This window comes from Chelonoidis abingdonii, chromosome 8, assembly GCF_003597395.2.
Source record: "Chelonoidis abingdonii isolate Lonesome George chromosome 8, CheloAbing_2.0, whole genome shotgun sequence".
Lineage (NCBI taxonomy): Eukaryota > Metazoa > Chordata > Testudines > Testudinidae > Chelonoidis > Chelonoidis abingdonii.
This window is the reverse complement of record NC_133776.1, coordinates 79,848,399-79,862,335: the sequence shown is the minus strand read 5'-3', so window position 1 is coordinate 79,862,335 and position 13,937 is coordinate 79,848,399. Positions and strand designations below refer to the sequence as shown.

Here is a 13,937-nt window from a genome sequence, read left to right as displayed (position 1 = left end):
TATTTTGCAGCCCTCTTTTGAAGTATTTCTGTTTCTGCACAGACTTTTTGTTAGGAATCTAACAAATCAAAACACCTCAGTTGCCTACCAGACTCCCTCTCAAAGGTCTGATGTCAGGAAACTGGTTTCAAAGAAGCAGTGCCATCCTACCTACTGTTACTCTTCCCTTTGCAACCCTTGAAGTATCCTTTTTATGTATTCTGTAAACACTTGTGTACATTTACAGATCGTTGTAAGTTTGAAAGAAAATTGCTGTGTGCAGTGCTTGCGTTCCTCCAGGTGTAGCCCACATGCTTGAAAGAGAGTGCAGTACTGATCTAGGATGTGATTCAGCAAAGCATTATTTATGCATTTAAATTAAGCATATGCTTAAGTCCATCCCTGTTCACCAAAGAACGTGTACGTGTGCTTAATGTTAAACATGTGTGTAAGTGTTTGCTGAATAAGAACGGAGGTAAGCATGTGCTTAAAATAGGGTGACCACCCATCCCTAATTGGGTGAGAGAGTCTCAAAATGTACATTTCAAGTCCCAGTCCTGGGCTGAATGACTTTGAGACATCATTTGTCCCGGATTCCCTGTGGCACAGCTCCCTGCCTGCCTGAGGCTCAGGGCAGCTCCAGCTTCTTCCCAGTACGGGGGAGGAGCTGTGGTGGGCCTTAGTCCCCACTCGCCACAAGGCTCCACCCCCCTGTCATTGTGGACAATCTGAAAGTGACTGATGCTGGCTACAGTTGGGAACTCTGTCTATGTTTTCTATGAAAGGCACCCTAAATATTATATTTTCCAAAGACCTAGTTTTAAAAAAAAATCTGAAAACTTAATCCCTCTCATGTAGGATCAGTAGAACTAGAGGCCTCATAGGAAGTGATAATTATGACATTTTAACTGCTTTGGCGCAGCAGAGGAAAAAATGGTAGTGCTGTATTAATCAGTATTTTTCAGTTTCTGTGGTGCTGCCATATTTTGCAAAAACAATGATTGTTCGTTGGTTGGTATCCCCTAAAGCAGAAAAAGTCTCAATTCCCCCTGTTTTTAAGAAAGGAAGTGTGTGCATGCTGCCTGAAGACAGAGTTGACAAGCTGGGAATCAGATAATCAAAGCACGCTCTATAAAGCTCTTCTGTGGCTGTGTTGGTGATTGCATGAGGACCCTGTGAAATCTAGCTAGATTTTTGGTATGTGGCAACTCTACGCAGGGCATCGTTTGCTATGCAAGAGCCATGCAGATGCCACCTACTTAACCATAAGTATCAGCTTTCTCTTTTGGCTTGCCGTCAAATGCTGAATACTTTCAGGAGTTTTTTGAGAGGATATGCCAACACATTTCCATGTTGTGATTTCTTCCCTTGTTTTATGTGCACAGTTTCAAGCATACATGTGTTCATGCTCGCTCACTTTTTCTCAATAACTCTGGCTCATTTCCTGTGGGCAAAGGGTTTCAAGTATGGGTGGAATTCTGCCCAAGAAAGTGATTTATGTAACATGTTTTGTGGCGGAGATAGAGCAACTAAGTACCTCATCACCCCCCACAAGTTGCCTGCTTGCTCTTTTTACCAAATTTGAAGAAAGTTCTTGCCCATCTTCCAGATGCAGCAATTCTTATACATCTCTTCAGCTCTGGAATGATTACCTCACTAGAGGCTGAATCAAGAGCTCTCACAATTTACCCTACAGCTCTGTTTCTACTTTGTAGGTTAGTAAGTAAGATTCACTGCATAGTAGAAAATTCGTTTAAATAACTTGATGCACCATGTGCTCATGTGCTGCATCAGAATTACATGTAATTGTTTTACACCTGAAGTAGCAAAATAGCCCTCTGGGGCAGGATTTAGTTAAAACAGCTGTAATGTGTATTCCATCTTGATTCCCAAGGCAGAGCAAGGACAAACAACAGTGAATCTGGCTTAGGTGCACATTTGATCCTGTATTAAGGTAGTCTAGGATAGAGAATGATATAAATCAAAGGAATTAAATAAAAATGCTTTACGGGAGATGTGTAAGGATTTGAATTTTGATTCAAGGTGATAATTTCAAAAATGTGTAATCCTATTGGGGAGGCGAGCTTCAGGATTGAAAGAGTACTCAACCATCTGCCAGCTCAGATTGGAAGAGGCATGCATGCTAATTGGGAGAGAAATACTACCAACAATATACTTTGTCTGCTTTTACAACTTCTGCCCACCCTCCTAAGACATGTACCTTTTCATAAAATAATTTAAATCAAATTTCTGCTTTAAAAATACTACAGTCTAGTTTTTAATTTTCTTATGATTCAAAATACAAGAGCAGGCCCAGGGAACATGGGGGAGAGAATTCTAGTATTTCATAAAAGTAGTCAGCTCTCAGTTCTGTACACTAACATGTACAAGCAGTGCTGACTGTCTAACTTCCACTGCAGATAGAGACAAGAAATGAACTTTTGTGCCACCTAATGAAAGAAAAAAAACCTGCATGTTCCATCAAACAACTCAGGAAAGGCACTTTGATTAGTTGTAGGTAGCTAGCACAGCAGCTCTGATTCTAGGCATCCTTGTTAACTGCTAGATATGTACTTAGAACAAACCAAAAGGGGGAAGCCCTTCCAACTTTGTGCTCACCAAAAATAATGAGATTATTTCATTTTGCACCATGACATTGATAGACGGAAGTGCAGTAACTTCCTTAGAAACAATTCTAGTAGTCTTTCTTTCCTGTCCTAAACTACCGTTGTGGTCTGATTAACAATTGTTTATATTCTATCCTAGAGATGGCTGCATTTCTTTGTTTGGTAAAGAGATTCCTATAAGCTTGTAAGGCTCTTTAAAATAAGAGTTGCTATAAAAATATAAGATTAAAAAAAAACTTCATTAAAAGAAAATTGTTTCCATCAAACTCTGAAAACTTTTAGGAGATGCCAGAATTAAAGTACCACAGACAGCCATAGTTAGGTCCCCTTGTACACATGCATTATGATGGTTTTTACTTATTCCTTTTTTATTTTATTTCAACTACTGCCTCATCCAATGTGCAGGTTGAACAGTGCTCAGGGAATGAGACAGCTGTTCAGCATTGGTATCATCATCATGCTGCTAGTAGCCCCTGCCTTGTTTACTGCACATCTTCCAAAGCCTGCAACTAATACTAAATCATTCATTGCCTCGGTCTTTTTTCTAAAGCACTTATTACAATAGTATCTGAATGCCTGGCAAACATTCATGAATTTATCTCCAGTGCAGTATTAGAGAGCATTATTATCCCTATGTTATAGATGGAGAAACAACTTACCTGAGGCCACACAGTGAATCAGTGGTAGAGCAAAGATTAGAACTCAGACTAGCTTGAATCCCAACCCTCTGTTCCTTCCTATAGACCAGACTGACTACCTTACTGGAAGAGTTGTTGAGTATCCATAGCTCCTGTTGACTTGACTTGTAATTGTGTGTGTTCCGTTTTTCTGTACATCAAGCCCCCAGATGTCTCAAGCTCGACACTCAGAAAATGAGGGATATGCAACTAACTAGCAGCCACATGCCAGACTTTTGGTTTAAGTGACTTACTCAGTATCACATAGGAAGACTGTGTATGGAATTTAGTTTGTTTGGCATTCACCTACCTTAATCACAAGATCATCTCCTCTCTCCCTTCTATCCCCTACCTTATTCACTGCACACCCTTCAACTTCTGCAACAAATGAAACAGGAACCTGCAGCCAGCCTCGGTCAATCACACAATTCTCATTCATCCCCAGAGCCCATCCAGCTTGTGCACTTAATGAGACATAGGTCCTGTGGATAAAAATAGAGCTGGTCACAATTTTTATGACAGAAGTTGTCTACCGGAAAATACTGATTTGATGAAATTGAAACATTTCACAGAATTTTAATAGGATATTATCAAAATGTTTAATTTTGACTTTGTCATTTTGACTTTCATGTTATAATTTTATCGTCAAAATGTTTTGACCTTATTGAAACAAATTATTTTAAGAATATTTTGTTTTTATGAAAAAATATTGAGATTTTGACTTTTTGTCCTGATTTGGGACAAAACCAAATTTTGAAATCTCTTAATTTCCCTCAGATTGGAAATTTTGAAGTTCAATCATCTCTACATATGCACAAAGAGACTGAATTAACATTCAATGGGCAATGTAATTTCCTATGTTTTAAAAAACATAAACACAAGTTATATTATGTACAACTGTAACAACAACCACACACGCACACAATCTTAGGGGGTATAAATCTACATGAGCCCTTACAGGTCTTGAGCTATAGGACTAACTACATTAGCAGGCATCAGGAGAAGGCTGTTATTATGGGGAGAGGTGGCACACTTGTTCAGGGGGTACTTGGAGAGCCCAGCCAGTTCTCTCAGTTCTCTTATCGCTAAATGAACAAAAGCTTCTTCTCCATGCAGTGTCCCCAGACTGTGGATGAGCTATTTGGACCATATTCTTCAAGGAAGTATTTTGAAGCCCATATTTTTTTTTTCCAAATGTACCCTAGTCAACCAGCCTGCCTTTCCAGAGCAAATCTGCAAATCTAGAGCACCCAAATTTCATGCTCAGTGCATGTCCCACATATGAACACAATATATCAGGATTTCCAAGCAGGCAGATGAACTGGATCTTTATGATAGAAGGTTCAGCTCCATGTTTGTCTGAGGATTCTTGCTCCAGGACAATAGATTCCCTCTCTCCTCTTCAGCCTAGATTACAGTACAGCCTTGTATAATGTTTAGTCCTAACTTAAAAATATTTATATACATCCCAAGGAATCTGTTAGATAAGGGACTTGCTTCCTTCATGTTCAGTTTCTCTCTTCATACGGTAAGCCCTGCTGAACCCACTTTGTTCTACCCAACAAGGGCAAGTGCAATCACCTGATGAAAAGGCCAACCACTGGTCACTATCTGTCATCAAATCCAGATTGTCTGACACCATAACATCACATTCTGGGCTGAATCACAAAATATGAGCTAGCTGTTTGATCTTGCTTTTAGCTTATCTCTCACCAGCTCCAACATGGCTGACTGCTGGAATAGAATGTGAGAACATAATCCAGGCTCTTCCTTTTTCTCACTCACTAGGAAGCTACCTGCTGTTCTCTTATGGGAGGGAACAGGGAAGCCAACTCAGAGCTTTTTAGTGCCATGCTCAGTAGGCAGAGGACCTAACACACTATCTTGTGTTTTTCAGGTAAAAAGGCTGGTCCTCCAGGGCCCAATGGTCCTCAAGGGCCACCAGGACCTCCTGGACCCCAGGGGCCCCCAGGAATCCCAGGGATCCCTGGAATTCCAGGCACAACTGTAATGGGACCTCCTGGTCCTCCTGGTCCTCCTGGCCCCCAGGGACCACCTGGGCTTCAGGGGCCTTCAGGTAAGTGTTTATTTCAATCCTAATTGGACAGATGCTTTGCAGATACCAGTGATGAGGGGAAATACCATGGTGATGATAATGGCATAAAAACTGAATAGAACATACCCCAGAGACCTCTCCTTCAGTTCTAACCTGAGGCAGTGGGGCTACACTGTTATAACAATATAAGAAGGTTCATTTTCTAAGTGCCATGTACGATCTCTCATCAGGATGCAGACACTAGTACTCCTAACTAGAACTGGAGAGGGAGGAAAAAGAGGTTAAAAACCCTCTTTGTCCTTACCAGCTCAGCTGGACACGTTGAAGATGGGCTACTACGTCTGCCCCAGCTAGCCTAACTAGTGCTGCTCCACTAACTAGTACTGTGCAGTGCATAGATAAGCCTGGCTTTTCACAGACAAATAAGACCTGATCCCTGCCCCAAAGAACTTAGACTAAGTTTCAACATAACACAGTGAGTGATAACAAACAATGAAGGCAAGAGGATCATGTGGTTGTTCTGGTTTGCTGTAGGTTCCACACTGTTTACATTTATTCTATTTGCAAGAAAAAGATGCTACTTAAATTCCCCATCCATAGTCATTCCACTGGGTGAGAGTAGCAGTGAACTGCCAGGAGCTATTATCTTGGCGTGACCTGCTATCGGACTAGCACTATGGCTAAACAGAGCAGCCAAAGGAAACTGGGTTAATATCCACATATAGCTATGTGTTATCAGTTACTTCTGCCTGTCTTTGAGAAGCAGCATTGTCTGGTAGTTGAAGCATGTAACTGAAAAACTGGGTACTGTTACTTCAATTCCCTGTAAGGTCTTAAGTCATTTCCTTTCTCTTTGCCTCAATTTCTCAATTTGTAAAATGGGTGTAACATTTGTCTACCTCACAGGGGGCGCTGAAGCTTCATTTTTGTCTATAAAGCACTTTGCAGATTTCTAAGCATTCTCTCTGAAGATGTCAAAGTATTTGTTCCCATTAACCTCCCAGTGAGCCTGAATTTCATTGATACTGAAGTCTACAGTCAACTGTAACTTCTATGTATGAGTTGTCAGATGGATTACTTTGAGGCTGCCCTGCTTGTAATATTGGTCAACAAGCTAATCTGTCCTAATCCACGTATCTGATGTGGTAAACCATTGGGAAGGACATGACTGGATCAGAAAAGCTGCTGTCTGAGACAATTGTTAGGTTAGTCTCAGAGTAATCACGGGCAGCAAGTCTCACCTGGTTCACATGAAAATATTTTTTCCTGCACTTCCCATTTTCACTTCACTCTCCCTATATGTTGTTTTAATTCATTTTCTGAGATAACAGAACACTGAAGCTGCCTTCCTGAATACAGACAAGGTTTATTACCCTTTCCCTCATGGTGCTTTCAGAGAAAACTGACTGGCTTTCAGTCTGTATACTAGGAGTGGCCAAAATGCAGCTCATAGGCAACTTGCAATCCTTAGTTCTACAGTGCAGTCCACAGAGACCCTTATCTTTATTAAAGAGATCTGTGTCACAAAGATAACAGGTCCTATTGTGTAGTCTGGCTGCTCAGGATGAGTTGGAGCATTGCAGTATGGAACGTGTAGTCTTTGAAGGATGCACCCCCATAATCAAGATGAGGGTTGCTGCAATTTGTTCTATTTAATGAAAACAGGTTGAATAAAGTCTGGGGACTCCTGATTTGTCAGATAAAATTGCAAACCAAGAGGAAAGCTGGAATGCAGCATTTCCAATTAAGAGACCTGTTAATTGTTAAGCTCAATGTCACTTGTTGTCTTTCTTCCTTCCCACTGAAGATGTGGTCCCATTAGGAAAACCCATTTTTCACTCAACAGACAGGAGATTTGCTGCATCTGATTTTGCAGAAGTTTCTCAAGTGCCATCATTATTTTGTGGATATTATATTTTGCAGGTGCCACAGACAAAGCTGGCTCCAGGGAGACACAGGTTGGTTGATTCTGCCTTAGGGGGAAATGTCAGCTGAATTGGCTAGATTTTAAATTTTACAACGGTACATTTTCTAAATGTCCATTTTGTGATAACTTTCCTGAATAAATGAACATCTTGTGCTAAATGGTTGTTACACTCACATTATTACCAAAAGAAATTACCAGAGTCACCTTTACCATTGGAAATGCCAGAGGAAGCACTTGATTTGCTGCTTACTGAACAGTTTGCTACCTTTTCTCACCTTCTTAAAATACCTTAAAAAAAATCTCTTGTCATTGGTTTGTTTTAACCTACTCCATCTTTTACAAAAAGCATTCTTGATGTACAAGGAGTTTCAAATGTAAAAGGTAAAGACTGTATGAACTGTACTCTTTAAATAGAAATAAATGTACTCAAATCCACATTGACACAAAGAAAATAATAATGAGTCCTCTTGCCTAGTTGTGCACAGCCAGCAATATTCTGGAGGTCTACAATGACTACTTTGAACTTTATATCCTGATCATCAATTCCACAGAGAGATAAATAAGGTTATTTAGTAGAATAAAGCAGTGCATCTGGATAATTTTAACTTGCTGTACTTTTATTTGCAGCCAGCTGTGGTTCATCTCCAGGGCCAAGGGTCAGCAATTCAAGTAAAGAATGGTAAGAATGACAAGAGATTGTCAACCACCAAAAGGGTACCATCCTGCACCCTCAATTTTGTAGCTAGGCTCTCTGTGCAGTATACTACATAGTATGAGACACTAATTCAACTCATGGTCTTCTCAATATGTTCCTCTGTTAACCTCCCTAAGAGATACTAAGACTTTTTGTTGCCTCCAGCCCCATCAATCCAACTATCTTTTATACCTCATCCATCCTGCTCTCCACTATCCTAAAACACATAAGTCTCTCCAAATAATTCTCTGTTCCAGTCCATCCTCTGCCCACTTGCTGACCTCCAAATAGATTATCTGCCTCCTCAAACCAACTGAACAATCAGTCCCCCATTCTCCCCTCCACAGACTAACCAGTCCCCTTCCCCAGTCTATCTTCTGCCCTCCCTTTAGTCCTGAACGTATCCTGTGCCTGCCTCCATTTTTGAGCAATCCATCTCTGTCCACCAGCACCCTACTCCATTCTATAGCTCCCAGTCCCATCAATACATTCTCTGTCCCTATCAATTCTCTGTTCCCTTCCCAAAATTCCCAATCAGTAGACTTTTCTACTCTTCTAACCCCCTAGATTCCAAATCAAATCTCTACCCACACTCTTCACTTTCCCTCAGCCTCCCCAAATCTCTGACCTCCAATCTATCAAACACCTTAGTCCAGCTCCATCTATCCAAAGTACCCACCCCTCGCCAGTTGATCCTCCCATCCAACTGGTTGATGTTCTTTTCTTCCCCAAAACTTACTAAATCTTTCTCATCAACTCACCTAGCAAATTGACCCTTTCTCCCTCTACTCATCCTCAGCAAATTTGACCTTGTGTTCTCCTCTGCCAGTAAAATTGATCCTGGATGTGTTGCTGTTCCCTGCAGTAATTTTGATCCTGCAGTAAAATTGAGCTTATGCTTTCTTCCCCCCATCAAAACTGATCCTATGTCCCTCTCCAATTTTCATGAAGGTTTCTTTTTTCTCTGCCCAATGGAGGGTTACAAGATTCATTGGATGCCTCCTTTCTCCCTGTGGTTCAGCTCCTGTGGTTGTGTTGGAAGGGGAGAAATTCTGTGATAAGTGCTCCCCTGCCTGCACCCAATCCAAATCACTGGAACACTGATCATATTTCCCACGTAGTATACCAAGACACTCATAAGACCACAAGAATGACCATCCTGAGTCAGATCAATGGTCCATCTAGCGCAATATCCTGTCTTCCAACAGCGGCTAGTGCCAGATGCTTCAGTGGCAGCGAACAGAACAAGGCAATTTATTGAGTGATCCATCCCCTGTCATCCAATCCCAGCTTGTAGCAATCAGAGGTTTAGGGATACCCAGACCATGGGGTTGCATCTCTGATCATTTCGGCTAATAGCCATTGATGAACCTGTCATCCATGAATTTATCTAAATCTGTTTTGAACCCAGTTACACTTTTGGCCTTCACAACATCCTATGGCAATAAATGCCACAGGTTGACTGACTGTGCATTGTGTAAAGAAATACTTTCTTTTGTTTCTTTTAAACCTGCAACCTATTAATTTCACTGGATGACTCAAGTTCTTATGTTATGAGAAGAAGTAAATAACACTTTCTTATTTACTTTCTCCACACCACTCACGATTTTATAGACCTCTGTCATATCCCCTCTCAGTCATTTCTTTTCCAGGATGATTAGTCCCAGTCATTTTAATCTGTTCCATACCTCTAATCGTTTTTGTTGCCTTTCTCCGTACTTTTTCCAATTCTAATATCTCTTTTGAGATGGGGTAACTAGAACTACATGCAGTATTCAAGACAGGAGTTTACCATGGATTTATAGACTGGCATTATGAAATTTTCTGTGTTTCCCTTTCCTAATGGTTCCTATAATTCTGTTAGGTTTTTTTGGCTGCTAGTGCACATTGAGTAGATGTTTTCAGAGAACTATCCACAATGACTCCAGGATCTGTTTCTTAAGTGGGAACAGCTAATTTAGACCCCATCATTTTTTATGTATAGTTGGGATTATGTTTTCCAGTGTGCATTACTTTGCATTCATCAACATTGAATTTCATCTGCCATTTTGTTGCCCAGTTACCCAGTTTTGTAAGATACCTTTGTAATTCTTTGCAGTCTGCTTTGAACTTAACTATCTTGAGTAATTTTTTATCATCTGCACATTTTTCCACCTCACTGTTTACCTCTTTTTCCAGCTCATCTATGAATGTGTTGTACAGCACTGGTCCCAGTACAGACCTTTCGGAGTCCCCACTATTTACCTCTCTCCACTGTGAAAACTGAACGTTTAATCCTGTGTTCTGTTTCCTGTCTGTTAACCTGTTACTGATCCATGAGAGGACCTTCTCTCTTCTCCCATGACTCCTTACTTGGCTTAAGAGCCTTTGGTGAGGGACCTTGTCAAAGACTTTCTGACAGTTCAGGCACGCTATATCCACTGGATCTCCCTTGTCCACTTGTTTGTTGACACCATAAAAGATTTCTATTGATCGATAAAGCATGATTTCCCCAAGGCTGTGTTGTTGACTCTTCCCCAACAAATTGTGTTCATCCATGTGCCTGCTAGCTCAGTGGTTTGAGCATTGGCCTGCTAAATCCAGGATTGTGAGTTCAATCCTTGAGGGGGCCATTTAGGGAATCTAGGGCAAAAATCTGTCTGGGGATTGGTCCTACTTTGAGCAGGGGGTTGGACTAGATGACCTTCTGAGGTCCCTTCCCAACCCTAATAGTCTATGATTCTATACTTCTGTTCTTTATTGTAGTTTAAACTAGTTTGTCTGGTACTAAAGTTAGACTTACTGGCCTGCAATTGCCAGGATCACCTTTGGATCCTTTTTAAAAAAATCAGCATCACATTAGCAGTCTGCCAGTCATCTCATACAGAGGTTGATTTAAGCCAGGCCAGCTGAGGACACACACAGTAGCTACAGCTCAGCATGCTCTCCATTCACACACAGGAGGCTGCTGCAGAGTGCTCTGAGAGCTGCAGGGGAGGGAGTGAGGAGGGAGAGGGGAAGTGGGTGCCCCTTACTGCCTCCTAGCTAATATAGGTAGAGCTGACAGCAGTGTTTATAGCGAAGGCTGCCCCATACTAGCCATTGAAAGAGCATATTTTCATTTCTTTATAACATTGCCAGACTTTAATCATTGGTGCTAAAATTTCTCATGCCAAGTGTCTACCTCAGGCTGAACTTTTTCTGAAGTTTCAGAGAAATGTTACAGTTGTCCCTTCCAGTCCTATGATTCTATTTCTGATAATTATATTAGGGGAAAACACATTGTTTTGCATATGGTGGTTGGTTTTGGTTTTTTTTAATGTTTACAACTTTCATTGTGAGGTTCCTGCTTTTAAGCAGGGACTTGAAATTTGGCAAGTGGGTCACCCACAGGTCAAGAGAGATCCTCTTTGGTGCATCCAAATTTCACCAAATTATAAGCCTTTGAAAATTACTGTTTGTACATTCTCAGCAGAAGTATGCACATTTGGCAGTAAAATTCTCTGAACATTCCATCTGTACTGAGTATGCTCCACAGAGCTCCATGGCAACCACAGTGAGCATGCTCCATTCCCACAGAACTTATGAATAGGAATTATCCTGCAATTGTTCCTCCCAGCTTCTGGAGGCTAATGTGCCTGGCACCAAAAGTGAGAGCAAAGTAGATTCACTCCTGCATTCTGAGAGGTTCCTCCACTGCTACCCAGCAGGCTTGAGGACAAGGAAGAAACACTCTGCCTTGAATGTAGACAAGAGAAGAACGGAAAGGCAGCTTTGGTGGGGAAAGGATAGGAGCAGAGATAGACTGGTACAAAAGGATTAGGCATGGGAGAACTGGGTAGAACCATCTGTAACCACTAGAGCACATTCCCCCACAGAACCTGTAAGTTAAAACAGTATTCATGGATCCCAGCAGTCCCCTGCTGTCAGCAAATAGCTGTGAAAAGAACCAGCAAAGTGTGTGTCTCATCCCCATCTAGTGGCTGGCTCATATAGAGGATAACAGCCTACTGCTGCTACCAATTACTCCATTAGGTCTAGCAGTAGAGGTCTGTGTTGTGGATCTAAAGGTTCCAGCCTCACTAAAGACTCAAGTGTTAGACAATATAGTACCACATGATGAAATTCTTGTTTTTATTTTAATTATTTTTTAATCTAGAAAATTACATACAAAGAAACCATGTTAAAAGAATGTTAAGGTTGCAAAGTCAAGCATTCAAAAGTTAGGAAATGCCAGAATCAAGGTTGCCCATGCAAACTTAATTTGACCCCCTGTGCATATGCATTTATGAGACAGCCTTTAGTTACAGGATCACATACTATTTTTCCCACATGACCTCGCTTCATTCAGTGCATAGGATGTACCTCCTCTGGGGATGAATCAGAGTTGTGTAATGAATTAGGCTGTCATCTGTAGGACGTTGCCTCATTTGTTGAAGAAGTTGGAAATTCTGCAGGGAATGAGGCAGGAGGTTGCAGGAAGAAAAAAGATGGTCTCATGGTAAAGGCAATTGAATGCTTCCCTGGAGAATGGAATTCTACCTGTCTCCGCCACAGAGTTCCTGTGTGATGTTAAGTAAGTCACTTGTACCAACCTTCTCACAGGAGGCCACTAATTGTACGTTCCTTTATTCTCCAGGTGGCCAACATGAGACACCTGGAGCCTGAGTTACAGAAGTGCAGAATTCTCAGAACTGCAGTTGAAGTCAATGGAAGCTGTTCTTTGAATACATAAAGTGCTATGTAAATATGAAGTACTCTGAAAAATCAGGCCTTAGAGTCTCAAGTTGGCACCCAGAATTATGGACATTTGACAACTTTGGCCTTATTCTCTCTGTGCCTCAGTTTTCTACCTCTAAAAGGGGATAAGAATAGCACCTCTCCTCATAGGAGTATTGTCAAAATAAATGTTTGTGAAACACTCAGATTATGGTGAGCGTTCCACAGGCACACCCAGGAGGAAATAATCATTCTGTATTCAGTCCAGACTACGAATGATGTACAGTAAATGAAGCCTGGGGCCATATACTGAATGCTGAAAAGAAATATTGAATATCTACCATTCAGTGAGCACCATCAGTTATACTGAATGAGGCAGGATGCTTGTGCAAGAAATAGTACAACATGAAATCAAAGACAGTATCATAAGGCTTACACAAAGGGGGCTGAATTAATCTACTGGCATTGTTAATTCTGGCATTTCCTAACTTTGAGTGCTTGACCTAGCAACTTTAGTATTCTTTTAATATATTTATTTTATATGTAAGATAGCTGTAATCCATAGTTGTGTTTGTGTTGCTACTGCGCTTTTCATTCTGACAGGTACTGAGTGACTGCCATTTTCTCATACTGAGATCTTTCAGGTGGAGTGCTCAATGACTGGTCTCGCATCATTATGAACCCCAAGGTGTTTAAGCTGCATGCACGCAGTGGGGAGCTGGAGGTACTGGTGGACGGCACATACTTCATCTATAGTCAGGTAGAAGTGAGTACGGTCCTAGGCCTAACTCCTATTCCTGTATACAAAATGCAAAGTCTTGCATGAACCACAAAGGGGTTCCGGAGAGCCAGCAAAGGCCAGGAAATTGTATGTGCTCTGAACCATTTCATGTTCTAGGATGTGAGTAGAGGAGGAAGATGTACAATTTTGGGGAGTGCACGGTCATGTATTAGACCATAATACAAACTACAAGGGATTAGTTACTGAGCAGACGTGCAGACTCAATACAAAATTCCATGTGCCATAAATCCTGCTGTTTTTTTCTCCATACATTCTATTGTGCAGTTACTCACATTCAAAGTCAGTACTGAACAACAAGCCTAGAAGGAAGCTAGAGGTCACTTTTCTGCTGGAGGTGCTGTCTTTTAAGAGATATATAAAACCAAAGTCCTGACTACTTATGATAATTTAAGATCTCATGTCACCGTTTATAAATGTAGGGCTGTTAGCCCTGCTGTCTTGGCCAAATTCCAAGTTAGGTAATTCCATCCCACCTCG

General features: G+C 41.2%; 1 protein-coding gene across 5 annotated transcripts in view; it reads left to right on the top strand.

Moving 5' to 3' along the window:
- The window catches only part of EDA (ectodysplasin A), a 189,723-nt gene that overhangs the window by 168,839 nt on the left and 6,947 nt on the right, over positions 1–13,937 (top strand). For 2 of the 5 annotated variants that reach the window (XM_075068751.1, XM_075068755.1), the window contains 4 exons: positions 5,181–5,360; positions 7,263–7,297; positions 7,894–7,945; positions 13,294–13,424. In XM_075068751.1, coding sequence (XP_074924852.1) covers positions 5,181–5,360; positions 7,263–7,297; positions 7,894–7,945; positions 13,294–13,424 — 398 coding nt within the window. The remainder of the gene's footprint in view (positions 1–5,180; positions 5,361–7,262; positions 7,298–7,893; positions 7,946–13,293; positions 13,425–13,937) is intronic. The other 3 variants (XM_075068752.1, XM_075068754.1, XM_075068753.1) reach the window with 3 other exon arrangements.